Raw genomic sequence first — 27418 nt, 5'->3', positions numbered from 1 at the left:
AAAGGGCTCTCATAACATATATTGGATCCTTTATGTACAAAATTCAACCAAAAATTTTTTAAATGAAAATATAGTATTTTAAAATGTATATCAAATATCATTGTTGCCCTGACTGGTTTGGCTCAGTGAATAGAGCGTCGGCCTGCAGACTCAAGGGTCCCAGGTTTGATTCCGGTCAAGGGCATGTACCTTGGTTGCAGGCACATCCCCAGTGGGGAGTGTGCAGGAGGCAGCTCATCGATGTTTCTGACTCTCTCTATCCCTCTCCCTTCCTCTCTGTAAAAAATCAATAAAATATATATTTTTAAAAAAAATATCATTGTTATTTCGGTAGATTTTTTTTGAGAACATATTTTTATTATTTCAGAGAGGGAGAGGGAGAAAGAGATAGAAACATCAATGTTGAGAGAGGATCATTGATTGGCTGCCTCCTGCACACTCCAAACTGGAGGTTGAGCCCGCAACCTGGGCTTGTGCGCTGACCGGGAATCAAACTGTGACTTCCTGGTTCATAGGTAGATGCTTAACCACTGAGTCATGCCAGCTGGGCTATATTGATAGATTTTTTATTTTTATTTTTTTTAATTGTTTTATTGCTTAACGTATTACAAAGAGTATTACATATGTCTCCTTTTTTTTCCCAGCCCTTGACAATCCCCTGGTATTGATAGATTTAATATCTGTGTGTGAAGGAGAAAAACAAGGAATCTGGTATGTAAGTAGATGATCTAATCTAGGATAGATGAGATTGGGAAAGAAGAAAACTAAATAGGAAATCAAAGAGAAAAACCTATCTTTGCTCTCTCTCTGGGGGAGAGATTTAGTATGCCTTAATTTAGGATTATACAAATAAATATTTAAGTCAAATGATAATCCATCAAGTGACAAATATGCCCAATGTCAGTATTTCACTAAAGATTTCGAGTAGGAATATGTAGTGATGATCATTTAGCATTTTAGGGGAAAAGCTTAAATAGAAATTTAAATAGCACTTATTGGAGGCCGAATAAATAATGTCTTAGTTTTCTATTTCTGAGTAGAAAAGAAACTATCACCACCTCCCTGCCTTCCCCAGGGATACAAATTTAAAATAAAGACAATGTTACAATTAATGGACTTAAGTATCAAAGGAATAAGATGTAAATTCTAGCTCTGCCACTTATGAGCTTATGTGACCTTGCACCTGTCATTTTCAGTTTTCTCATCTCTAAAATGGCAACAAAATACTTGCCTTATTTATCTTACAGGGTTGTTGTAAAAATCAAAACAGTAATATAAAGTATTTTGTGATTTATAAAGTGACATACAAACAGATTAGAAAATACACCTGGAAAATGATATGGAGTCTCTGTAAATGTAGGTTACCTTGTATTTTCTTACCACCCTTCAATTCAACCAGTACAATTCCTCAACAGTAATCCTATCTAATAAAGAGAGAATATGCAAATTGACCATCATGCTGTAACAAGATGGCTGCGCCCACAGCAAAGGCGGGGATCCTGTAACACAAGATGGCTGCACCCACAGTGGAGGCCAAGTTCCCATAACCAGCCTTAATGAGCAATCAGCAGGGACCTGAGGCTGCGTGGCGCTGGGCCAGGGCAAGGCACCTGAGGCTGCGCCCCCCCCCCTCCCCCCCCCCGCCTGGTGGAACTTGACAGGGGACCTCAGGCCGCCCCCTCCCACCCCCCCACCTGGCAGGGCTTGACGGGGGACCTCAAGGCCATGTCCTCTGGCCCGGGACCAGGGGACCTCAAGGCGCGCCCCCTGTCTCGGTGCCAGGCCAGACAACCTGAGGCCATGCCCCCCACTCAGCAGGGCTTGACGGGGGTGGGGCCGGGTGGGTCTGGGTCTTGTGCGATTTTAGGGCGCATGTGGGTGGGTGGGGACTTGACTCTGGTTCCCGTGGTGTGCCCCAAACTCTAACAGGAGGAAGATTTTCATATACATTTTACTAATTTTCTTTCATCTCTGACACTTCTATCATAGAGAAAGGGCAAATAGCAATATTAACATATTTCCTCTAATTAACTCCCTTTTAATGTGCACAAATTTCGTGCACTGGGTCACTAGTATTAGATAAATAAACACAAAGAAACCAGGTTCCTTTAAGATTCCATTTGCATTATACAGTGTTTTAAGGAACACCAGTTCTATAAAGTGCTCAATGAGAGACAAAGGATCATTAGTTTAAAGAGACTGAGAACCACTACATCCATATACCTCTTAGAGATTCATAACTCATCTGAGCATATGAAAGTTCTATCATGATGAAACCTGTTTTAACTGTTTAACTCAGCTAATATTTGAAAATGGTAAGTATATTTGAAAAATATACACAGCTTGTTAAAATTAATTTTTTTAAAAAAATCGAGTTATTATTAAAGAAAAAAGGAACAACTGTTAAATTACTGACATTTAGCAGAAAATCTCTAGGGATATTTAGTGATGACTGTGGTACTCCCACACCACTCTACTCATATCCTTCCCTGGCACTTAACCATATGATGATGCCTTTTATACTTATCACGGTTTCTCTCACTAAACTATAATTCTGTAAGGGCAAGGACCAGTCTTTGTATCCACTCTTCTAAAATGCCCACCATGGAACTTTGGTCAATAAATGTTTCTTGAATTAAACTATCTATTACTGAATGCTTAAAATTAATAGCTACTTATATAGTACAACTTTAAAAACTTTAATGATATAAAACGGGAATTGGCAATTTTTTTCTGTAAAAGGCCTGAGAGTAAATATTTAGTCAATATTTGTGACAGCCTCTGTCACAGCCACTTGACTCTGCTGTGGTAGCTTAAAAGAAGCCAAAAATAATGTGTGAGCAGCTGAGTTCCAATAAAACATTTATAAAAACAAATGGCAGATGAGATTTGGCCTGTGGGTCATTTGACAATTCCTAATATAGACAAATTCTTTCAATGTTCTCCAGGTACAATATTGGACACAGCCTACATTCTTATTTTAAAAAAGATAAGCCACAAAATACCAAGTTAAAAGGAAAAATAAATATAATCCAGATCTAATTGCAGTTATCATTACCATCACGCTCAAGCTTAAACACTATATATTAGAAATGACCACTCACAATGTATACTCACCCTCTATTAACCAACTCAGATTAATTTACCTTGTATTTTTCTTTGGCTTTTTCTTTTCCAAGAAGTTTAAGAACTTTATCAGCTAACAGCATGCTTTGTTGATTTTGGAACCCTTCTAATATACACACAGCAGTGACGTCTAGAAATAATGGAAAAATAAAAGTATGAAATTATTGTGAAGATGATTAGCAGCATCAAATGGGCACAATCTTACCACAGAAAGCGAAACTAAATTCATAGCTGTATGTGGCTATCAATTTCATTTCCAATAAATTGATTCCTAAATTTTATTTTATATTTTCTATGACCAAACTCAAAGCTCAGAAAGTCACTCCACTTCTATGGGATTCACTTTCCTCACCTGGAAGTGAAAGAGACTGTAGTACATGATTTGTGATGTTTCGCACTGCACTAACATTTTACATAGCAAATAAAACGAATTCAGGAGCATTCTCTTCAAGCCAGTAACTATAGGCTAAATTAACATAAGGAGGCGCTCTCACATCTGGTCTTTTTTATAGGCCTCAAAGTTATTATTTCCAGAGCCATCTTGCCAAGGCTCTCAATTAAATATACTTCAAAATACCATTTTCATCTGGTCATGCCATAGTTCCAAGATATATTAGTTTGTAATTTAAAAGATCAGTGATTCCTTAATCTACTAACTTTTCATTCAAAGTACTAAAACAATGGCTGTTGCCTTTTTCTGAACTCAGTTTCTTATAATTCCAAATCCTCTCTTCTCCAAAGAAGTCTTTCTGCTATTATGCTCCCAAAAGCCTGGCTAGTGCCAGTATCAATGTCTTTTTCCCATCCCATTTTTCCTATTAAAATCCATTTAACCTCCTCTTTATAAATTATCTATGAATAACTTCAAGATTTCATTCAAAACTCAGAATTCTCTTTTCCAAAGCAATACACTTCCACCCACCACCAAAGTTCATGACACCATAAAACAGTGATGGCGAACCTATGACACGCGTGTCAGAGGTAACACGCGAACTCATTTTTTTGGTTGATTTTTCTTTGTTAAATGGCATTTAAATATATAAAATAAATATCAAAAATATAAATCTTTGTTTTACTATGGTTGCAAATATCAAAAAATTTCTATATGTGACATGGCACCAGAGTTAAGTTAGGGTTTTTCAAAATGCTGACACGCCGAGCTCAAAAGGTTTGCCATCACTGCCATAAAACTTCAAATTTTTCTAAAATGTTCTATAAACCACTCTCATTTGGTAATGCAGGTTTTTATAAATAAAACGGCACTTTTAAGTAATAATACTATTAAAAATAATTATGGCCCTAGCCGGTCTGGCTCAGTGGATAGAGCATCAGTCTGCGGGCTGGAGTCCCGGATTCAATTCCAGTCAAGGGCATATGCCTGGGTTGCAGGCTCGATTCCCAGTGGGGGGCGTGCAGGAGGCAACTCATCAATGATTCTCTCTCAACATTGAAGTTTCTATCTCTCCCTCTCCCTTCCTCTCTGAAATCAATAAAAATAAATTAAAAAAAAAATAATAACTATGGCTAGCCCAGCTGGTGTGGCTCAGTGGTTGAGCATCGACCCATGAACCAGGAGATAATGGTTCGATACCCAGTTAGGGAACATGTCTGGGTTGCGGGCTCAGTCTCCAGTAGGGGGCGTGTAGGAGGCACTGGGGGCATGTAGGAGGCAGCCAATTGGATGATTCTCTTTCTCTCTCTCCTTCTCCTTTGTTTCTCTGAAATCAATAAAATAATATATGTATTTTTAAACAAATAATAATTATGGGCAAATCTTCTGAGTGTTTTATGTTTTTAATTATGTAAGATTTAAATGTGCAGTGGAAAACAATTTTAGATGGTAGAAATTACACTTTAATTTAGCTCCACGTCACCCAGAAGAATGTACTTTAAAACCCAGTGGTCTAGCCCTGGCTGGTTCGGCTCAGTGAATAGAGCATTGGCCTGCGAACTGAAAGGTCCCAGGCTTGATTCCGGTCAAGGGCACATGCCCGGATTGTGGGCTCGATCCCTTATGGGCGACTTGCAGGAGGCAGCTGATCCATGATTCTCTCTCATCATGGATGTTTCTATCTCTCCCTCCTCCTTTCTTTCTGAAATCAATAAAAATATATTTTAAAAATACCAACACAAATGTACTGTAAAAATAAACAAACAAACAAAAATCCAGTGGTCTATACTATAATTGAAATTTTGGTACCAGAATATTTACAGTATTTACTAAGAATGGCAGTTTCACTTCATGCTATGTACTAATTACATAATTTCTAATTGGGTATAAAATAATGTTTGAAAAATACTGAGGGCAAAAAAAGTTTTCTTTTAATGAGTCATTTCAAAATTATTTCAGATTTATATATGATATTAACTGAAAACATGTAGAATCTTAGAAAAACTACCACTTACTAAAACTCCTGATTTTTTACTCATGGAATTACACTGATGCTCATTAGTTGCCAAGTTTAAAATGTATGGTGTATTAAATCCGAATCATAATAATCATTTAATTCCATAATTGAACAGAGACAATACTCAAATATCAGCTATCTCAGTTTAAACCAGAAAACAAAGTCTCAATTGGGAAAGAGTTGAACTTTTAAATACAACTAATTTCTCTACTTACAGGCAGAGTTTCATATAAATTTACCAATGATTACAAAACCATTAATTTTCACATGGAAACACAAAAATATCCTCACCTTCTAAACATTCCTTCTTATTGTCTAGCTTCTCGTGGGCTTTTGCACGTCTAAAGAGAGCTTTCACATATTTGGGATTAAGTTCAACAGCCTTTGTACAATCTTGTGCCACCTCTTTCCATTTTTGCTGCAATTGAAAGTATTTTTTAAGTCACACTAAAGCACTGTTTGACAGAAATCAGTTTTCCAAATTTAACAGGCTGAGTGTTAAGAGTCTGACAACAGAAAAAAGTATTTTCAATACATATCAAGAATATCTATAGCTCAAATAAATATCTGTAATAAAGATAAGCAAGGATGTACAGAAGGCCGAGAGATGCAAATCAAAACAACAATGAGGTACCATCTCAAACCTGTCAGAATGGCTATCATCAACAAATCAACAAACAAGTGCTGGCGAGGATGTGGAGAAAAAGGAACCCCCTTGCACTACTGGTGGGAATGCACACTGGTACAGCCACGGTAGAAAACAGTATGGTGTTTCCTCAGAAAGTTAAAATGGAACTCCCATTTGACCCAGTGATCCCACTTCTAGGAATATATCCCAAGAAACCAGAAACACCAATTAGAAAGGATATATGCACCCCTATGTTCATAGCAGCACAATTTACAATAGCTAAGATTTGGAAACAGCCTAAGTGCCCATCAGCAAATGAGTGGATAAGAAAACTGTGGTACATCTACACAATGGGATACTATGCTGCTATAAAAAAGAAGGAACTTTTACCATTTGCAACAGCATGGATGGAACTGGAGAACATTATGCTAAGTTAAATAAGCCAGTCAGAGAAAGATAAATATCACATAATCTCATTCATATGTGGGATATAATGATCAACATAAACTGAAGAACAAAAATAGATCCAGAGACAAGGGGCAGGGGAGGGAGTTAAAGAGCAACCAAAGGACTTGTATGCTTGTGTATATTAGCATAACCAATGGACACAGACACTAGGGCGGTGGGGCTTGCCCTTGGGGGTGGGAGTGGATGGGGGGTGTCTATCCGGGGAAAAAGGAGACATGTAATACTTTAAACAATAAAAGAAAAAAAAAAGATAAGCAAACTGATTTTTAAAAACACTAGGCAAAGGACATACTTAGGCCAACTTTCTACCAAATCTACAAACCTTCCTGCATCTATGTGCCCATATCTTCTTCTTCCTGCCTGCTAGAACTGAGGAAGCGCCCTTCTTTATCAAAGGCCAACCCTCCACTTATGGATCTGCACTCTCTCCACTTTAGGGACTCCACTCTATTAGCCATTCTACCTCTCCATCAATCTGCCCCCTCTACTGAATCATTCCCATGAGCATTTTTTAAAAATTGATTCCATAAATCCCTGCAGCTTTTACCCCATTCTTCAGCTCCTCTTAACTGCCAAACTCCAAAGAGTTGCCACTCTAACTGATTTCACCTACCTCACTGGCTGCTCCTTCACTAAATTCTCCCTCTACCTGATCCCTACATGCTGGAATTAGTCAAGGCCGCATCGCTTTCCCTAGGTCAGTGGTCGGCAAACGGCGGCTCGCGAGCCACATGTGGCTCTTTGGCCCCTTGAGTGTGGCTCTTCCACAAAATACCACGTGTGGGTGCGCACTTACAGTGCGATTGAAACTTCATGGCCCATGCGCAGAAGTCGGTTTTCAGCCTGGGCGAGTCTATTTTGAAGAAGTGGCATTAGAAGAAGTGGGGGTACGTTCGCTGAGGTCGACCCCTCAGATTGAGGACGTTTTTAGCAAAGGCCAGCTTAGGAGTACCCTAATTAAATTAATAACAATGTACCTACCTATATAGTTTAAGTTTAAAAAATTTGGCTCTCAAAAGAAATTTAAATCGTTGTACTGTTGATATTTGGCTCTGTTGACTAATGAGTTTGCCGACCACTGCCCTAGGTGATCACATCTATTGTTCTGGTATTACATAACATCTAAAATTAAATGATTCTTTATTGCTTTAGCCCAAACCACTCTCCTAAAATAGACATTTTTCAAGTCAACTGTCTACTTAGCTGTCTCATGCCTTCCCAACCCACTTTTATTAAAATTCCTGCTTCTCTTCACCCTTCACATCCAATGCTGTTGGGTTTCAGCTTTCCTTCATGGCTCATCTAGGCTACTACAACATCCTTAGTTGGTCTCCCTGCCTCCCCCCTTGCCTTCCTCCAATATAGTCTTGACAGAATGGCAAAAGCAACAGATGATGTTCCTGCTCTACTTAAAACCCTTAAATATTTCCCATTATACTGAGAATCAAATCCAAACTCTTCACTACTGCAAGGCTTTGCTTGATCTGGCCTCTGCTATTTCTCCCAATTTCATCTCTTTATATTCCAGGATCCTTTATACTTCATTAATCACACCAAACTCTTTCCTGCCTCAAATTACACATAGCGTTTCCACTATTTGTAATATTCTCTTCCCCACTTTTCTATGTACCAATTCCATCTCCAGTCATTCCTCTATTATAGAATCATGTGTCTTTCAAAGCATTTAGCAAAATGTCATTTAGTAGTTCATTGTTTAGCTATAAAGTTCTATGCATAATTACTTGCTTTTATATAGACTCAGCTCCTGCCATAGTAACCTTCCATATATGACACAGTTAATAAAATTTGGTTGAACAAATAAACACAGAGAATACAAATGCCCAATGAGCATAGAAAAGGATGGTCAACTTCAGCAACATCTCAAAAACTGCATATTAAAGTAATGAGACAGTATTTTTCTTCTACAGGAGTGGCAAATATTATTAAGACTGATAATCAGCCTGGCCAGTGTAGCTTAGTGGTTGAGTGTTGACATATGAACCAGGAGGTCACAGTTCGATTCCCAGTAAAGCACATGCCTGGTTTGGGGGCTCGATCTCCAGTAGGGGACATGTAGGAGGCAGCCAATTGATGATCTCTCTCCTCATTGATGTTTCTCTCTCTCCCTCTCTGAAATCAATAAAAATATATTAAATAAAAAAAGAGTGATAATCAGTCAGCAAGAATACTGAAAATCAAGCATGTTCACTGCTCACATTATTGTTGAAAATAGATATTGATGCTATCTTTTTATATTTCAATTTCTAGAATTTTATCTCCCAAAAGTATGCACAAAAACTTATCCAAATGTTCAACAATAGTGAGATGTTTTCCATTATACAATCATACGACAGCTACTACATATAGCCTTTTAAAAAAATGAAACAGATCTACATATGTTATGAAAAGCTATACAAGATATAGTGGTAACTGAAAAAATATGTTGCAAACAACATGTGTAATAGGAACTCATCTTTGGTCTTTTTTATTTTTATATTTACTGATTTGAGAGAAAGAGAGAAACATTGATTTGCTATTCCACTTATTTATGCATTCATTGACTGACTCTTATATGTACCCTGACCAGGGATCGAACCCACAACCTTGGCTTATCAGGACGATGTTCTAAACAACTGACCTACCCAGCCAAGGCCTCCCCCTCCTCTAACCCCCACTTTTGCTACTACATATATTGAGACAAAAAGTTTAAGAAACAGCCTCAAACTGTTGAGAATAGTGTCACCAGAAACTTTAGCTTTCTGTACTGTCTAATTTTATAAAATCGGATATATATAACTTTGGATTACATTTTAAACAAGCAAAACTAAAATTTGTTCTTAAAAAACTTATGTAATTAAAGGATATAAAAACAAAAGTCCTTTAATTTCAAGAAAACTTCAAAAAAGTCATTAGATTTATTTAAGTGGCATTATCTGAAACATAATACAAATAAAGAGAAATAAAAAACCCAGAAAAAACAACCTAGGATACCTACCAACTGTTCAAAGGCAGCGGCTCTGTTTTGATAAAATGTGGAAAGGTCAACATTCTTCTCTGTAGGGCACAGACTGATCGCCTCTGTATAGCAATGAATAGCTTGTTCATATTTCCCTGCTTTAAAGTATTTGTTGCCTTTGTTCTTGGCTGCTTGGGCTCTATCAAGAGAGTTCTGAAACGAGAGGAAACAATTATTAAATACTTATCAATAGTCAGGAATAGATTCAGATCATAGTGCTTAAATGATAAACTGACAGAAGAAAAACAGGAAGGTGTTCAGAATGGTCATTTACCTGAATGGTGCAAGTTGCTTGCACCATTTAAGGGTTTTAAGTAGAGCAGGATAATCCTATATAATAAAAGCCTAATATGCTAAGTGTCCAGTTGTCCATTCAACCAATCAAAGTGTAATATGCTAATGATATGCTAAGCCCGCTCAACTGCTTGCTATGACGTGCACTGACCACCAGGGGCCAGACAGTTGACCGGTTGACCAGTTCCTATGATGTGCACTGACCACCAGGGCTAGTGCACTGGCAGGTTAGCTTGCTGCTGGGGTCTGGCCGATGGGTACTGAACTAGATGGGCTGGGCAGGCCCTGGAGCCCTCCTGCAGTTCCTCCCCAGCTGGCCAACCTCCCGCATCCCTCCCAGGCTCGGATCATGCACCGGGCCTCTAGTCTCAGTAATAGGATTGCTAAATCAAAGGTTTACATATTTTTAATTTCAAAACCACTCAGACTTTCCCCCAAAAAGGCTGAAGTGCTTTAATGTACCACTTTCCTGCATTCCTACCAGCAACAGGTATGGTTGCTATCTTTTATTTTACCTTCTAGAGCACGTTTGCCAATATCTGAAAACATTTTGACTAACAACTGAGGGCAGGGGAGCTACTGTATCTAATGGACAGACTTTAGGGATGTTTCTAACATTCTACAATGCCAGCACAGCCCCCACAACAAAGAATTATCACATTCAAAATGTCAATAGCAGTAAGGTTGAAAAATTTGGGTATAAACTAATATTCCAATATTATTTTAATTTGCATTTTTCTCACTATTATTTAATTTGAATATTTTTTCATATTCATTGGTCATTTGTCTTATTTTAAAAACCACTTATTTATGCATGTTACTATTTTTCTGTTAGACTGTCAACAGTATAGAACAGACACTAGAAACACTGTCATTTTTATTACAATTATTCCAAATGTACTGTTTGCTCATCAATACATTTTTTGCACTGTCTTTGTCTCAGAGTCTGATTCCTGGAACACCCAATTTACACAGTTCATGTGCACAATACAAAAGAGATGGTAGTTAATATCCACTGAGGACAGTTGTGAACATGTTAATCAACATAAGGGAAACATCTCTGTAGACCAGTGGTTCTCAACCTTCTGGCCCTTTAAATACAGTTCCTCATGTTGTGACCCAACCATAAAATTATTTTTTTCGTTGCTTCTTCATAACTGTAATGTTGCTACTGTTATGAATTGTAATGTAAATATCTGATATGCAGGATGGTCTTAGGAGACCCCTGTGAAATGGGTTGTTTGACCGCCAAAGGGGTCGCGACTCACAGGTTGAGAACTGCTGCTGTAGACAAATCTAGTTGTCCAGAGTCTTGCTATTAGGTCCAAGAGCTTTATTGGCATGTCTCTATCCAAAACTTTGTTGTCAACATCATCTAACTTGAACAAATATGTGATTATGGAAAAAAATCCATATATCTCCAACAGGTGAGCACTGACAAAGCAAAAGCATAAGTGGCTGCTCCCTCAAACAACTTACAGAACTGTGAAAGCCCCAGGACATCTCAATCACAAAGAGAAGATAACAACCCTTTTTTCTATTTGTTCATTTCTCCCTTACTCTTGCTTCATTTTTCTTTGCTACTTCCCCCCTCCATTTACCTTTTGTTTACCTTCTCTTTTAGTCTAACCACAGCTATGGTTATATTTTTTAAGTATAGTGTGCAAAAAAGAATTTGCAGGAAACTAAGATCAGAATATAAAAACAGCTAATTTAAACTAGCCAATGTCAACAAGGAACATGCATATTTTAAAACTAGTATGTGTGAGGATAAAAGAAACCAAATAAAGCACAAATAAATTAGTAGATGAATATAAAATCTTCCATTTGTCAATAGCTTTAATCATCCTATATAATAAAGAGGTAATATGCAAATTGACTGCCATGCCCTCACAAGATGGCTGCCTACGATCAGGCTGGCAGGGGGGTTAGTGAGGCATGACCAAATGACTGAACAAGCAGACTTCATGGGGTGACCAGGCCAGCAGGGTGGGGGTGGGGGGGTAGTGAGGGACAACCAAATAAATGAACAAGCAGGATGCATGGGGTGACCAGGCCGGCAAGGACGTTAGTGAGGGATGATCAAATGACTGAACAAGCAGGCTGTGTGGGGCGACCAGGCTGTCAGGGGGGACAGTTAGGGGCGACCAGGCCAGCATGCAGAGGCAGTGAGGGGCGATCAGGTCGGCAGGCAGGTGAGTGATTAGGAGCCAGCGGTCCAGGATTGTGAGAGGGATGTCAGATTGCCGGTTTAGGCCCGACCCCCGGGATCAGCCTAAGCCGGCAGTTGGACATCCCCCGAGGGGTCCTGGATTTGAGAGGGTGCAGGCTGGGCTGAAGGGACCTCCCCCTCTACCCCCCATGCACAAATTTTGTACACCGGGCCTCTAGTCTTCCATAAACTTTGACAGAAAAATCCTAGGCACAAAACATCTATAACAGAAGACAACTAGGAATCTCTTAGGTAGCTATGATTCTGGGGGGAGGGAACTATTAAGGTGATTTCTGGAAAACTGCATTTAAAGCAAACTCAACATCCCTTCCATTCCACTGAGAAAAGCAGAAGTCTGACTGTACTAGGGCTGTGTCATCCAGGAGTGGAGCTCTCCTATGTCCAGAGACAACTGTCAAGTACACCTTGCTTGTCTTCCAAGAGACCACACTGTCAAGAACTGCTAACAGAAAGGAAAATTAATACCATAGAGGTACCAAACTCAAAGAGAAAACTAGTATTTATGATAGAATAAACCAAGCAAACAAAAGTTAACATCAGTAGAATATGAATCTATCAATATTTTTTAAAAAGGTTGCTTTTAAAAGTACCAATTAGACATCTTGAAAATTAAAAAAGGTAACAACTCAATGGATGGATTGTATATTAAACTAAGGAGTCAAGAAGGTCTGCCAGAATGCAATAAAAAAAGAGGATAGCCCTAGCCAATTTGGCTCAGTGGATAAAGCGTCGGCCTACAGACTGAAGGGTCCCAGGTTCGATTCTGGTCAAGGGCACATGCCAAGGTTGCAGGCTTGATCCCCAGGAGGGGGTGTGCAGGAGGCAGCTGATCAATGTTTCTCTCTCATCGATGTTTCTAACTCTCTATCCCTCTCCCTTCCTCTCTGAAATAAATACAAATATATATTTTTTTAAAAGAGGATAGACAGAGAGGAGAGAAGCCTGGATGAAAAGTTAAATGACATGGAATGTAAATTCAGAAGTTTCAACATTTTATCTATCTAAAGTTTAGAAGGAGAGGCATAGAAAGGAGTATCTAAGGAAACAGTAGAACCAAACTGGTGTCAGGATGTTACCAACATCAGGTAAAGAAAATAAAAAAACACACAAAACAATGATGTAACAACGTCAAAGTTCTGAAGATTATCTTGATCTTAAAATCTAAAATCGTATACCTACCCAAACTAGTATTTATGGTTGAACAAGAACAGAAATAGTCTACTGCTTCCTTACCACTAAAAACAAACTCCTAAGTGGGGCAGGTGATCAATACAACAAAAAGCAGGAGGGGTGGGTAAAGAAAGAAACAAAAAGCAAGGTACTTATGGCAAGAGCATTAAATATGACAATTACAAGCCAAAAAGGAATGTAAAAAAAGTTATAGAAGGCAACTGCTAACAAAAAGAAGTCAGTATCAAATAAAATACCATTCAGAAACCTTGGAGCACAGAAGAGAAGTTTTATTGGTAAAAGGTACAACTTGCCAAGAACACATCAATCAGGAACCTTATGTGCTTAATCAAACTTCAAGATAATGAAACAATTACTTTTAACTTTAAATATAAAGAAAAAGAAAAAGTTTCAATTTCTTGCAAAATGTTTAAAATGTTTCTAAGTCACTAAGAACATGACTAATACATACTCTAAAACACTAGTGCCTGTTTATATAGAAAACTAGAGACCTGGTGTATGAAATTCGTGTGTGGGTACGGTCCCTAGGCCTGGCATGTGATCAGAGCTATCTTCCCCAGCTGCCTGCAGCCAGCCCCAGTTCCCCATTCACCATCGGGTGATCAGAGCCTGTCGGCCAGGGGGAGGAACCGAGAGGTCGGCTGGCCCCAACCCCGCCGGCCCCGACCCCACCATGGGTTGCCCTCTGTGTATGGGGTGACGTCCTTGGCCTGGGGCCACCTGCGTCCCATGCCACCCACCCCTGATACCCCATTTGCCATAGTAATCGCAGCCTGCTGGTCAGGGAAAGGGACCAAGAGATGGTCAGTACACCTCACAGTGATTGGTCGAGCAGGCATTCTGGTCGTTCCACTGTAAGGGTCAATTTGCATATTACCCTTTTATTATATAGGATTATTATATAGGATAATGTGGCATGGAATACTGTATTCAGCTTTAAAAAAAGGATATCCTACTCTTTGCGACAGCATGGATGGACCTAGAGAACATTATGCAAAGTGAAACAAGCTAGTCAGAGAAAGACATGTATATGATTTCACTCATATGTGGAATCTAATGAGCAAAATGAACTAAGAGACTCATAGATAGAAAGCAGGCTGACAGCTGGGGGAATGGGAGTCTGGGTGGTGGTGGTGGTGAAGGAATTGAGCAAAAAAGAAAAAAAATGGTATATTGAATGCATAGAAGTATGCTTAACTACAAACACACTGAAGATTTATTTAGCATTTTTACTAAAGATTTACAGAATAAATAGAACATTTTCTGGGCAGAGTAATGACCTTGTTTCATTAGCATAAACAAGTAATACACTCTTTCCAGTCTACTAGAAGTTAAAGTCTAAATGATATTACACTAGAAAAAAAACTAAATGATAACACATTTAACACAAGGAGAGGCAGTCATAGCAAGGGCTGAAAATTAATAGAATACAGATAAGATAGGCACACAAGGCTTTGCATAGAAATATGGATACTTATTTTTTTTTTTTAATATTTTATTGATTTTTTACAGAGAGGAAGGGAGAGAGATAGTTAGAAACATCGATGAGAGAGGAACATCGACCAGCTGCCTCCTGCACACCTCCCACTGGGGATGTGCCCGCAACCCAGGTACATGCCCTTGACCGGAATCGAACCTGGGACCTTTCAGTCCACAGGCTGACGCTCTATCCACTGAGCCAAACCGGTTCTGGCAGAAATATGGATACTTATTAAGCAAATTTCAAATCAACCTAAAATCAAGCAACTGAATCTTTTTAAAAAAAAATATATTTTATTGATTTTTTACAGAGAGGAAGGGAGAGGATAGAGAGTTAGAAACATCGATGAGAGAGAAACATCGATCAGCTGCCTCCTGCACATTCCTTAATGGGTATGTGCCCGCAACCAAGGTACATGCCCTTGACCGGAATCGAACCTGGGACCCTTGAGTCTGCAGGCCAACGCTCTATCCACTGAGCCAAACCGGTTAGGGCGCAACTGAATCTTTCAATTAGCTATTTTCCTCCATTTAGTCAAATTTTATAAGAGCTTCCTTTTTAAAATTATTACAAATTCTTTTTTTTTTTTTTTTTTTTTTAATTAAATCTTTATTGTTCAGATTATTACATTTGTTCCTCTTTTTTCCCCCCATAACTCCCCTCCTTCCAGCTCCCACCCCACCCTCCACCCTCACTCCCCACCCACTGTGTTCATCCATAGGTGCATGATTTTTGTCCAGTCACTTCCCGCATCTCCCACACCCCTTTTTCCCCCAAGAATAGTCAGTCCATTCCCTTTCTATGTCCCTGATTCTATTATAATCACCAGTTCATTCTGTACATCAGGTTATTTATTCACTTGATTCTTAGATTCATTTGTTGATAGATGCATGTTTGTTGTTCATAATTTGTATCTTTACCTTTTTCTTCTTCTTCCTCTTCTTAAAGGATACCTTTCAGCATTTCATATAATACTGGTTTGGCGGTGATGAACTCCTTTAGCTTTTCCTTATCTGTGAAGCTCTTTATCTGACCTTCAATTCTGAATGATAGCTTTGCTGGATAAAGTAATCTTGGTTGTAGGTTCTTGGTATTCAGCACTTTGAAAATTTCTTGCCATTCCCTTCTGGCCTGCAAAGTTTCTGTTGAGAAATCAGCTGACAGTCGTATGGGTATTCCCTTGTAGGTAATTGAGCCTCTTTCTCTTGCTGCTTTTAAGATTTTCTCTTTGTCTTTTGCTCTTGGCATTTTAATTATGATGTGTCTTGGTGTGGTCCTCTTTGGATTCCTTTTGTTTGGGGTTCTCTGCGCTTCTTGGACCTGTAAGTCCATTTCTTTCACCAGGTGGGGGAAGTTTTCTGCCATTATTTCTTGAAATAGGTTTTCAATATCTTGCTGTCTCTCATCTTCTGGCACTCCAATGACTCTGATATTAGACCGCTTAAAGCTGTCCCAGAGGCTCCTTACACTATCTTCACACTTTCGGATTCTTTTTTCATTTTGCTTTTCCAATTGGGTGTTTTTTGTCGAATCTTTGGTTTGATTATTGTACTCCTCTGGTCTGCTATTGGGTATAATATTCTTTATTTCAGTCCGTGTATGCTTACTTTCTAATTTCTTTATCGTAGCATCGAGGGTCTCATTAGTTTTCGTGAGGTTCTGCACAAATTTATGGCAAGCCCTCAAAATTGCGATTCTTAGCTCCATATCCTCCATTTCTGTCATGTTTTTTTGTCTCCGCATCTTTTATGCTTTCTTGGTGCACCCCCTTGTGGTCTCTGTGCGCAGTCTTGTTCTAGCCAAGCCTTAATTGTTGTAGTTAACACTAGGGGGATTTGACCCTCAGGCCGGCTGGCTATAGTAATCAGCTGTGCGGAAAACTCTGTCTTCTGGGGAGGCGCTAATCCAGCCTTTGCCTGAGGCGATCAGCAAATGGCTGTGCGCAGGCTTTGGGCGGGGCGGGATCAACAGGGCGGGCGGAGGGAGCAGTTATGGCCACGCTCAGTCCCGTTCCCAGAGGCTCTGCTTCTCAGAACCCCGGCAGCCGCTGCAAACCTCGGAGAGAAAGCTGCCCTCAGGTTCCAACTGATGCCGGGTAATCCCGCTTCTCCCGTTTGAGTCTGGGTCCCTAGAGACTCGCCCGGATCTGGAGCCCAGAGTCTGAGACTCAGTCCCGACAGAAAACGACAACCGCGCCCTCAGCCACCAGCCCGCTTTCGCGCGCACCTCGGTACCTTTGTATTTTCCACACTGCGCCGCCTCTGAGCCTCGATTTGCTGTTCTCTTTCCTTCTAGTTGTAGAGTCTCTCTTCAGCCAGCCTTCCTGTGGTTCTGGGTGATGTCCGTTCAGTCTTTTAGTTGTATTTTTGAAATGGTTGTTTGCGGCAGCGGTCTCCGGTGTTTACCTACGCCGCCATCTTGGTCCTATTACAAATTCTTTAACTCCTAAGGCCAAAATCAGAACCTGCTAATTTCCTTTCCCTATCCTGTATAATAAAAGGCTAATATGTAAATCGACCAAACGGTGGAATGACCAGTCGCTATGACGCGCACTGACCACCAGGGGGCAGATGTTCAATGCAGGGCTGCCCCCTGGTAGTCAGTGTGCTCCCACAGAGGGAGCGCCGCTCAGCCAGAAACCGGGCTCACGGCTGGCGAGTGCAACAGCGGTGGCAGAAGTCTCTCCCGCCTCTGCAGCAGTCAGACATCCCCTGAGGGCTCCCGGACTGTGAGAGGGTGCAGGCCGGGCTGAGGGACCCCCCCCCCCCCCCCCCGCCCAGTGTACGAATTTCATGCACTGGGCCTCTAGTTGTACTATAGAAAGAAAGAAAAAAATCAATGCTATGAATGACACTGAGCATAAAAGGATCAAATTACTGCAAATTGTCTTCCATGGCTCCACCACTGCCCATTCAGCAAGCATCCAAACTCCTTTTGCATAGCTCTTGATCTTGGTTAACATCCCTAGCACCTTCTGCTCACCCCACTACTTTCTGTCCAACTGTTAATAAATGACAAAGAAAGAATAACATGCCCTAGCCAGTTTGGCTCAGTGAACAGAGCATCCAGGTTTGATTCCAGTCAAAGGCATGTACCTTGGTTGCAGGCTCAATCACCAGTCCTGGTTGGGATCCTGGTTGGGGTGCCTGCAGGAGGCAACCAATTGATTTGTCTTTCTCACATTGATGTTTCTCTCTATCTCTCCCCCTCCCTTCCACTCTCTCTTTAGAAATCAATGGAAAAATATCCTAGGGTGAGGATTAAAAAGGAAAACAAAAAAACAAGAATAACATTGCAATAGAGATGGTATAGAAAAGCTCATTATTTTGCTCCACTGATAGAATTTAGGACAAAAAGCTGCTTATTAGCACAATGCCAGATTATCAGTTAACACCAACTACTAGTATGTCAGGAACTAGACCTTAAGCTGTGAGACCAACACTAGGCAGAAATTAAGTAAATGCACTGGAGGAAAAAGTTTAAAGTTACTAAAGAGATTTTTTAAACTATAAAGCAATTTGTTACAGAAATTACTTTTAGTTTGAGTAGTTTTTTTAAGGTTCTAAACGTTAAAATTGGTGATTCATATTTGATACTAAATTTCTGTGAAAATGCATCTTTCCCCTGCATCTCTTACAACAAATCAGTTTCTAATCCATCTGAAAGATCTTTTTAACAAGCTGAATTGTCAATCCCTGCTAGAAACCCCCTAGTAACTTCCCACTACCATTGCTTACACACAGTAACTCCAAACTCACATTACTCCACTCTTGCCAATCTGGCCTCCTACATGTAACTTTGGTGGGTTCAAAAAATACTAATCTCACCCTGGCTGACTGGCTAAATTGGTTGGGCCTTGTCCTGTGCACTGAAGGGTTGCCGGTTTGATTCCTGGTCAGGGAACATGCCTGGGTTACAGGACTGATGTAGCTCTCATATCAATGTTTCTGTTTCTCTCTATCTATCTATCAATTTTTAAATCTTTAAAAAAAATACTAATCTCTTTCTAAAAGAAAATAGTTGAAAGAATTAGGTACTATGTATTCAATTTCTATGAGCCACACATAGGCATAAATTTAAACTTAGTGAATACTGGTAAGAATACAGGTAAATTATGAAAAAGAAAAGGCATCCATTTCTGCCTAGATGTCAAACAAAGTATTACTTAAACTACTAGAAGACAGCTTTTTCCATCCAAGATTTGAATAAGTTTCATCTCTTGATAATGAATAACTGAGTCAATGACCCTGTACTTCTGCTTAACAAATTCAACAAACATTTGGATGTAAATTTTATGGGGAATCCTGAAGTTAACGCATGAAGCAAAAATCATTAATTGTCAAAATTACTTTTGAAAATTATTTTTTAATAATTTTAATTGAATTGATTGGGATGACATTGGTTTAAAAAATTATATAGGGTTCATGTGTGCAATTCTATAATACATGATCTGTATATTGCATTGCATGGTCATCACCCAAGTCAAGTCTCCTTCCATCACCATTTTATCTCCTCCTTATACCGTCTTCTACCTTCCCCAACCCCGCTTTCCCTCTGGTAATCACCATACAGTAGTCTGTGGTAATCTCTGGTGATGAGGTTTGGTGGCGTGTATTTTTTTATTTCTTTAGGAAAGCACCGCACAGGAGATGCAAGGTAAGTGCTATTATCTTCATTTTATATATAAAGAAACTGAAGCCCAGAGAGATTGAGAAATATGCCAAAGGCAGGATTCAAACTCAAGCAATTAGACTCCAGATTGCCTAAACTTGACTTCTATAGTGCATGGATTGTTATCCATGGTTTATTAATATGAATCTTTATCATTAGAGTCACACCCAGATTCACACTCCTGAACAGAAACAAAGAAAACAGATTTAGGTATCATATGTTGCTCACCACTGTTGACTCCAAGGCGAAAAGATCATTAACTGAAAAGAGAATCATCAGCACAATTAGGTCTTTTTCTTTCTTTTTGCCAAGGAAATATAACTGAATTCATTTTAGTTAAAAGCACATTTGATATGACTCAACTGTACAACCACCAACAGGATAGTCTTTATCCTGAACAAACACAAGAGGCCAGTGCAGGAAATAAGAGTATAAACTGGCAGCCTCTCAAAAGAACTATTACTGAATAAAACACAGAAACCCCAGTTCACATGTACAGAAAATGTACATTAGGTGATTAGTATATTAGTATTAGTATAATAACCAGAAAATTTTTAGTCCAAAGAGTAAGTAGCAACTGCATACACACACAAATACCAGTACACTCAAAACTATCTGGGTAAAGCACAAGACTTAAAAACAAATAACTCAGGTAATAAATCTAAAAAGTAACAATGAGAAAGAGTTAATATGTATATCTCCTCTCTTCTCAACACTGTGCTGAAACTTGTCAAACAAGAAGCAAACTTAGGACCTGCCCCCATCTCTTGCAGAGGCAAATCTACTCTGAAAAAAAACAAGTAACATCTAAAGATCAGAACCACAGATCCCTGCACTAATAATATGACACCATTACAGAAAGCTTTCACTGATATACATTTGGCAGTAAGGAGTCACTGTAAACTCTTAGCAAGTATTTGTAAATTATCTGACAATCACATATAGTCACTGTGAAAGATAATGACCTAGAATTAGGTACATTAATCCACATGAGAAAAATGAGTAACCAGTTAAAATGTATGAGGCTGTTTGATAATGCTTCTTAATTTATTTTATTCCCTTTTATCAAATTCTAAAAGTGTATTTTTGTTGTTGTTGTTAATCTTCACCCAAGAATATTTTATCCATTGATTTTCAGAGTGGAAGGGGGGAGGGAAGGACATGGGAGAGGGAAGAGGGATCAATGTGAAAGACACAATGATTGGTTGCCTCCTGCACGTGCCCCGACTGGGGCTGGGGATTGCACTTGGAACCCAAATACATGCCCTTGACCAGGAATTGAACCTGAGACCCTTCAGAGCTAGGGTGGGCACTCTTAACCACTGAGCAGCATTGGCCAGGGCTAAAAGTATATTTATTAAATTTAAATCACAGCTTTACAAAAGAGCATTCAATTCTGAAACACCGAATGAGAAACAATCTTCTAATGCTTTACTGACCAACTGTTATTTTTATGTGAATCAGACCTAGGATAATAAGAAAATACCTAAGATAAAGTCATTTCTCATATGTATCCTAAAATTTAAAAAATCTACAACCAACCCCACCTACTAAATCATAGTATAGTGGCACTATTTACCTAAGAAGAACCTACTTGTAAGAATGCGGATGCTTTAGCATTATGATGTAGTGCATTCAAAATCAAGCGATTTATAAGAAGAATGCTTAAATGAGGTTTAAGACTGTTATACCAATTTCCAGGATCAATTGGTAGAACAAAAATTAAAAGCTGGAAATTTTGAAAAAATACTTAACTTGTGGATATATTTACAAATGTCAAAGAATGAGGGTTTATTGATTCATTTGCTCAATCTCTCTATGTGGTGGGCATTGTATTAGGTTGAGAACACAATGGTGAGAAAGATGGAGCCACCCCAGACTTCACAGATTCAAGAGTATAGTAGGAAAGAGATGAACAAGCAACCCTAGTATTGTGATAAGTGCTTTGGAAGGAAAAAGTTCAGTGTCATGTAATCAGTGATGTGGTGTTCACTGAATTGAATTATATAGGTATGTCATTGGTGATCCTTATTTTTTAAAGAGACACTGGTATGTCTCTTTTAAAGAGATCACCGGTTTGATTCCCGGTCAGGGCAGATGCCTGGGTTGCGAGCTCAATCCCCAGTAGGGGTTATGCAGGAGGCAGCCTATCGATGATGTTTCTCTCATTGATGTTTCTCTCTAAAAATCAATAAAAGCATATTAAAATATATCTAGAAACAGATAATTTTGAGAAAGATAATTATTTAGAAGATGACTGGTAAGTGCAGGTTATTCAGTCTTTGATACCATTATCAAACATAATCTAATGTTTAGATATACAGTGGGGCCTTGCCTTACGAGTTTAATTCGTTCCGAGACTGAGCTCGTTAACTCAAATTACGCTATCAACTCAATGCAAAAAATCGGCCGAGAGACAGCTGGTATCTCAAAAAACTCGTTAGTCGGGACACTTGTAAGTTAAGGCCCCACTGTATTTCTCCCTTCCCATTCTAGAGGGCTAACTTAGATTAGTGGTTCTTAACCATTTCACGTGGGATAACCCACTCCTGTGTAACATTAAAAAAACTTGAATACTATAATAACTATATTTTTTAATCATCAGATTAAGTCAACTGCATAAAAAGCTACTATAAAGTCAAAATGCTTTTATTAAAAAAAAAATACATTTTATTGATTTTTTACAGAGAGGAAGGGAGAGGACAGAGAGTTAGAAACATCGATGAGGGAGAAACACTGATGAGCTGCCTCCTGCACACACCCCCCCCCCCCCCCCCCCCCCCCCGACTGGGGATGTGCCCGCAACCAAGGCATATGCCCTTGACTGGAATTGAACCTGGGACCCTTCAGGCTGACGCTCTATCCACTGAGCCAAACCAGTTAGGGCTCAAAATGCTTTTAAATACATGCATTTTTTTTTTAATCACAGGTTTGAAAAAAGAAATGTCCAAAACATTTGTGCAGTCAGGATACCAGGCTTGGTGTATATGTGGGTGTGGTGGTCTCTTGTGATAATTCAGGTCCAGAGACTGAGAAGACCTATGGACAAGATGATCTTCAAACAACTTTCTGACTTTGAGAATCTGTAATTGTTCAAGTTTTTTTTTAAATTACTGAATCAGTGGCACATCATGGTAGGTTTTATAATGGCCCATTATATGAGTTAATACTTTCAGTACAGCAGTCCCTCCTTATCAATGGTTTCCCTCTCCAAGTTTTCAGTAACTGCATGGGAAAATTTTCCCAGGCATCAACATCGTAGTTCCTGACATCCAATCATGACTTGATGAGTCAGGATCACTCAAAGCAAATAATCCTTCCGATGTATGGTCAGGTCAATAAGTAGCCTAATGTTACGTCATAAAGACTTGGTCATTTACTTCATTTCATTTCACTATGCAGGCATTTTATCATTTCACATGGTAACAAGAAGGGTGAGATTAGTACAATGAGATATTTTAGAGAGATACATTTACATAAGTTTCATTATAGTATGTTGTAATTGTTCTATTTTATTATTAGTTACTAGTATCTCTTAGTTTGCCTAATTTATACATGAAGCTTTATTATAGGTATCTAAAAGAAAAAACATAGTATGGATGATTCCCAACTTAACAATGGTTTGACTTATGATTTTTTAACTTTACAAAGGCATGAAAATATGCATTCAGTAGAAACTGTACTTCAAATTTAAATTTTGATCTTTTCCTGGGCTAGCGATATATGGTAAGATACTTTCTTGATACTGGGCAGTAGCAGTGAGCCACAGTTCCCAGACAGCCACACATCACAAGAGTAAACTGATATTCTACAGCATAGCATTAAATTCACTTTTTAACTTATATTATTTTCAACTTATGAGTATATGTTGATGTAAATCCATAATTAAATTAAACAACTGTAAATAAAGGATTGAGTACTATCTTCAGGCATCCACTGGGGGTCTTGGAACATATCCTTTGTGGATGAGGCCAGACTGTACCTCAATCTCAGATGCTGTCAACTGTGGTTAGGTGCCTTTCTTTAGTGAAATCCTAAAGTCTCTATTAATTAAACAAAATATAAATGTCTGCTCTTCCATTACAAGTATTTGCTATTATCTTCCCCCCAAAAATAACGGGAAATTAGTCTACACTGCACATGAAATCTGAAACCCAATAGAAAAAAGCCCAGTAATTTTATTGGTTCATTTTACATAAAGGCAAACTAAGTCCAAAGACAAAAAACACGGGTTTTCGCCGAAACCGGTTTGGCTCAGTGGATAGAGCGTCGGCCTGCGGACTGAAGGGTCCCGGGTTCGATTCCGGTCAAGGGCGTGTACCTGGGTTGCGGGCACATCCCCACTAGGAGATGTGCAGGAGGCAGCTGATCGATGTTTCTCTCTCATCGATGTTTCTAACTCTCTATCTCTCTCCCTTCCTCTCTGTAAAAAATAAATAAAATATATTTAAACAAACAAACAAAAAAAAACACGGGTTTTCCATTATCATTCACTGATAGCGACCCCTGAACTGATAAAATTTGCCCATTCCTTCATTCTCTTAAAAATTTTTACTATTGATCAGGTGGAGAAAGAACAGCTATAAGGCATCAGGATTCTGCCAGTTTTTCAATTAGTTGAAACCAATGCTTAACTACAAAACCTACTGAGGTTGCCAATTTAAAAATGCTATTCAAACACAGAGCAATTTCTCCAACCACAAATAATAAATTACAATTAGGGCCAGTTATATTTAGGTAGTCTAATAACAACTCTAGACCAGGGGTGGGCAAACTTTTTGACTCGAGGGCCACAATGGGTTCTTAAACTGGACCGGAGGGCTGGAACAAAAGCATGGATGGAGTGTTTGTGTGAACTAATATAAATTCAAAGTAAACATCATTTTTTTTTTTAGTTTTATTCATTTCAAACGGGCCGGATCCAGCCCGCGGGCTGTAGTTTGCCCACGGCTGCTCTAGACTATAAGACTAGTATTTGTCATAAATAGTTAAAATACAAATTTGTATTAAAAATGAAATAGACATCTCTCTTACATTGATGTTTCTCCCCCTCCCCCCTCACCACCTCTAAAAAATATCAATAAACATATCCTGGGATGAAGATGAACAAAATTTAAATAGACATTCTTATAGTTGCTTTACTAAAGTATCGTCTAGTAATTCAAAGCAAGAATATAAGTACAAGCCCACAAATGCCACAAGGTGTACAACAGTATGTGACAGTTTTATTTTGGATAAAAGTATTAAATTATTTCAAAGCAGTTCAAGTTACACAAAGAAGTTAATCTAAAGGTCTCATTTTTTAATGGCAGTCAGGTGAATAAAAAAATTTTTCTGATAAAACTACAAACACCATGAAATTTAAAAATCATCACAGTGATGACCCAGACAATGCTGAAAATGAGCTTACTAGATTCTATCGAATACCAAATGACTGAGGTGGGGTACTATTTGAAAATGCAACAGAAAAAAAAAGAAAAGAAAATGCAATGAAATGTCAAAATCTAGTTTCATGTATAGAAACTATATTTTTGGTGACTATTATATAACTGAGAACTTTTATGTATTTGTCATTCATCCACTATTCTTCTGTGATTAAAAATTTAATTTAAAGATGAACTAGGAAAGGCCAGATAATTTCAGATACAGGAAAATGAGACATGAGACAAGTGATGACTAATTCAAAGAATCCCCGGATTACCTCTTATTAGCAGCACTCAGAATCACCATTTAGGGCTGGAAAAAGTGTAAGAGATCTAACCTTTAATCCTCTTATTATGCAGGATGACACGAAGACCAGAGAGAGAAAATGATCTTCCCGCCCTAGCCAGCTTGGGCTCAGTGAATAGAGCTTCAGCCTGCGGACCGAAGGGTCCGGGGTTCGGGGTTCGATTCTGTCAAGGGCACCTACCTCAGTTGCAGACTCCTCCCGGCCTGGGCCCTGGTTGGGGCTCGTGTTGGAGGCAACCAATTGATGTGTTTCTCTCACACATGGATGTTTCGCTCTCTTCTACTCTCAATGAAAAATATCCTTGAGTGAGGATTTAAAAAAAAGGAAAAAGAGACCTTCCCAAGGTAACTATGATGGAGAGCCCAATATAAAGTGCACATCTCCTAGTGCTCACCGTCCATGTGTCCTTCCACCATACTGTTGTGCAATTTCTGTTTTCCTCTCCTATTGGAAAAAACCTCTGGCTCTCTCCTGGCCTAGCATGACAGAAGTACAGTAAGCACTAAACTAAGGTAGTTCATTACCACACCAAACTTCCTGCAAAGCTAAATTGGCTTAGTGAAACAGGTCTTGAACATGAACAGCATATGCAAATGATTTGTAAATGTATATAAACTGGAGTTCTTTGACCAAAGGTTTCTCTGACCTCTGATTTATTCTGGAGCTACCATCGCATAATCCCAGCCTGGGATAAAACTCCACCCTACCCCATCCTAGTGTTAAATGCAGCCTGGCCAACTCCCCGCACAGCTGCTAGATACCAAAAGGATTTAATAGTTCAACAAAACCATACAAAGCATCTCAGTGGACACGCCAATGCTCCGCCTAACATCAGAGAATCTGTTTCAGGCATGTCAGGCTTGGTCATGTGAATGTCAAGGTGAAATTAAAAAAAAGGAATTTAAGATGCTTCTATCCAAAAGGTTTAAGAACTCACTCTCACAGATGGAAAAAAAAAAAAAAGCCAATGAACACCATTTACTGTCAACCTACACTCACCGTATTTACCCAGCCCCATCTTAAAACACTTGAAAAAAAAAGGGGGAGTGGCTCGTTCTTAAAAGGTCATTACCGATTAAGTGCCAGGCCTTGGGAATCACCGAAGCAATTCGTGTTACAATGTACCCATCGTTAATGGAATTTGGTTTCCTTCGCTACTTAATTCAACAATGTCTCATTTGCAACGCTAGCGGTAAGTGCTGTGTCACCGAGCAAAACACTGTTCTGCAACCAAAAGAAAACTGTCAAACAACGTCGCTAGCCCGTGCCCTCGAGCTACTCGCTCCCCGAAGGCAGCCAGAAATGGCTCTCCCCGAGCCCACGTGCTGCCGTCCGCAGGGAAGGCCCCCGCCCGGCACAGCCGGTCCAGGAAAGCTGCGCCCGCCGGGATCCACCTCGGCGGCCCAGGGCCGCTGCTCACCATTTCCAGGTGAGCGCCGGGGTCTTCGGGGTGTCCGCTGCCCGGGGCCGGGCTGGCCCTCCCCTCCGGGGTCTTCCGTTCGCTGTTGCGCTTCAAGCCGCCGGCGTCGCCTCGCCCTCCAGCCTCTCGGCGCCGTCGCTGCCGGCTCCACAGGTACATGGCACCCGCGCCCAGCAGCAGGGGCGCCCCGACCGCCAGCGCCAGCTGCCATCGCGGCAGGCCCCCCGTGCCCGGGCCCGCAGCCGCCCCGCCGCCGCCCACCCCGCTCCCGGAGCCGGGCGCAGCCGCAGCGACGACCGCCGCCTCTACGGGCTTAGAGGCAGCCATGACGAGTGTCCTCCGCCACCGCCTCCCTGCTGGTTGCGGGCGCCACAGTCACCAGTTGGCGTGCGCAGGAAAACCGGAGGGAGGGAAGGCAGGCTGGGAGCGAGGGAGCACGCTAGGAAGCCACAGCATACGACAGGAAAGGGCCAGAGGTCACCGGAAGCCCAGGGCATGCCGGGCCAGACCCGGCCGCCCTCCTCCTCCCATTGTAACTGTAGAGGAGGCGGCGGCGGGGGGCGGGAGAGAGGAGGGAGAACCACTTCCGGGTCAAGGGAAACAGGGGACAGAAGGTGTCGGTGGGCGTCCCGGGCAGCCCTTTCTCCTTGCTCTCGCCCCGCTGATGTTTGTGAGCCTGTCTTCGGGGGTCTTGGGTCTCCGCTGGTAGCCGATGTCTGGCGAAGCCGAGGAGCGGCGCGATTACCGAGGGT

General features: G+C 40.1%; 1 protein-coding gene across 1 annotated transcript in view; it reads right to left on the bottom strand.

Annotated features, from left to right (window-relative positions):
• Positions 1–27208, bottom strand: part of TOMM70 (translocase of outer mitochondrial membrane 70) — a 46201-nt gene extending 18993 nt beyond the window's left edge. Inside the window, exons 1-4 of the mRNA XM_070406081.1 lie at positions 26667–27208; positions 9626–9799; positions 5826–5952; positions 3147–3256 (exon numbers count right to left, since the gene is read on the bottom strand). Of these exons, the coding sequence (XP_070262182.1) occupies positions 3147–3256; positions 5826–5952; positions 9626–9799; positions 26667–26993 (738 nt within the window). The 5' untranslated portion in view covers positions 26994–27208. The remainder of the gene's footprint in view (positions 1–3146; positions 3257–5825; positions 5953–9625; positions 9800–26666) is intronic.
• Positions 27209–27418: the final 210 nt, after the last annotated feature.

Source organism: Myotis yumanensis, unplaced genomic scaffold (genome assembly GCF_028538775.1).
Source record: "Myotis yumanensis isolate MYYU_CA2020_CCGP unplaced genomic scaffold, mMyoYum1.0.hap1 SCAF_2, whole genome shotgun sequence".
Lineage (NCBI taxonomy): Eukaryota > Metazoa > Chordata > Mammalia > Chiroptera > Vespertilionidae > Myotis > Myotis yumanensis.
This window is presented reverse-complemented; position numbering and strand designations above follow the sequence as displayed.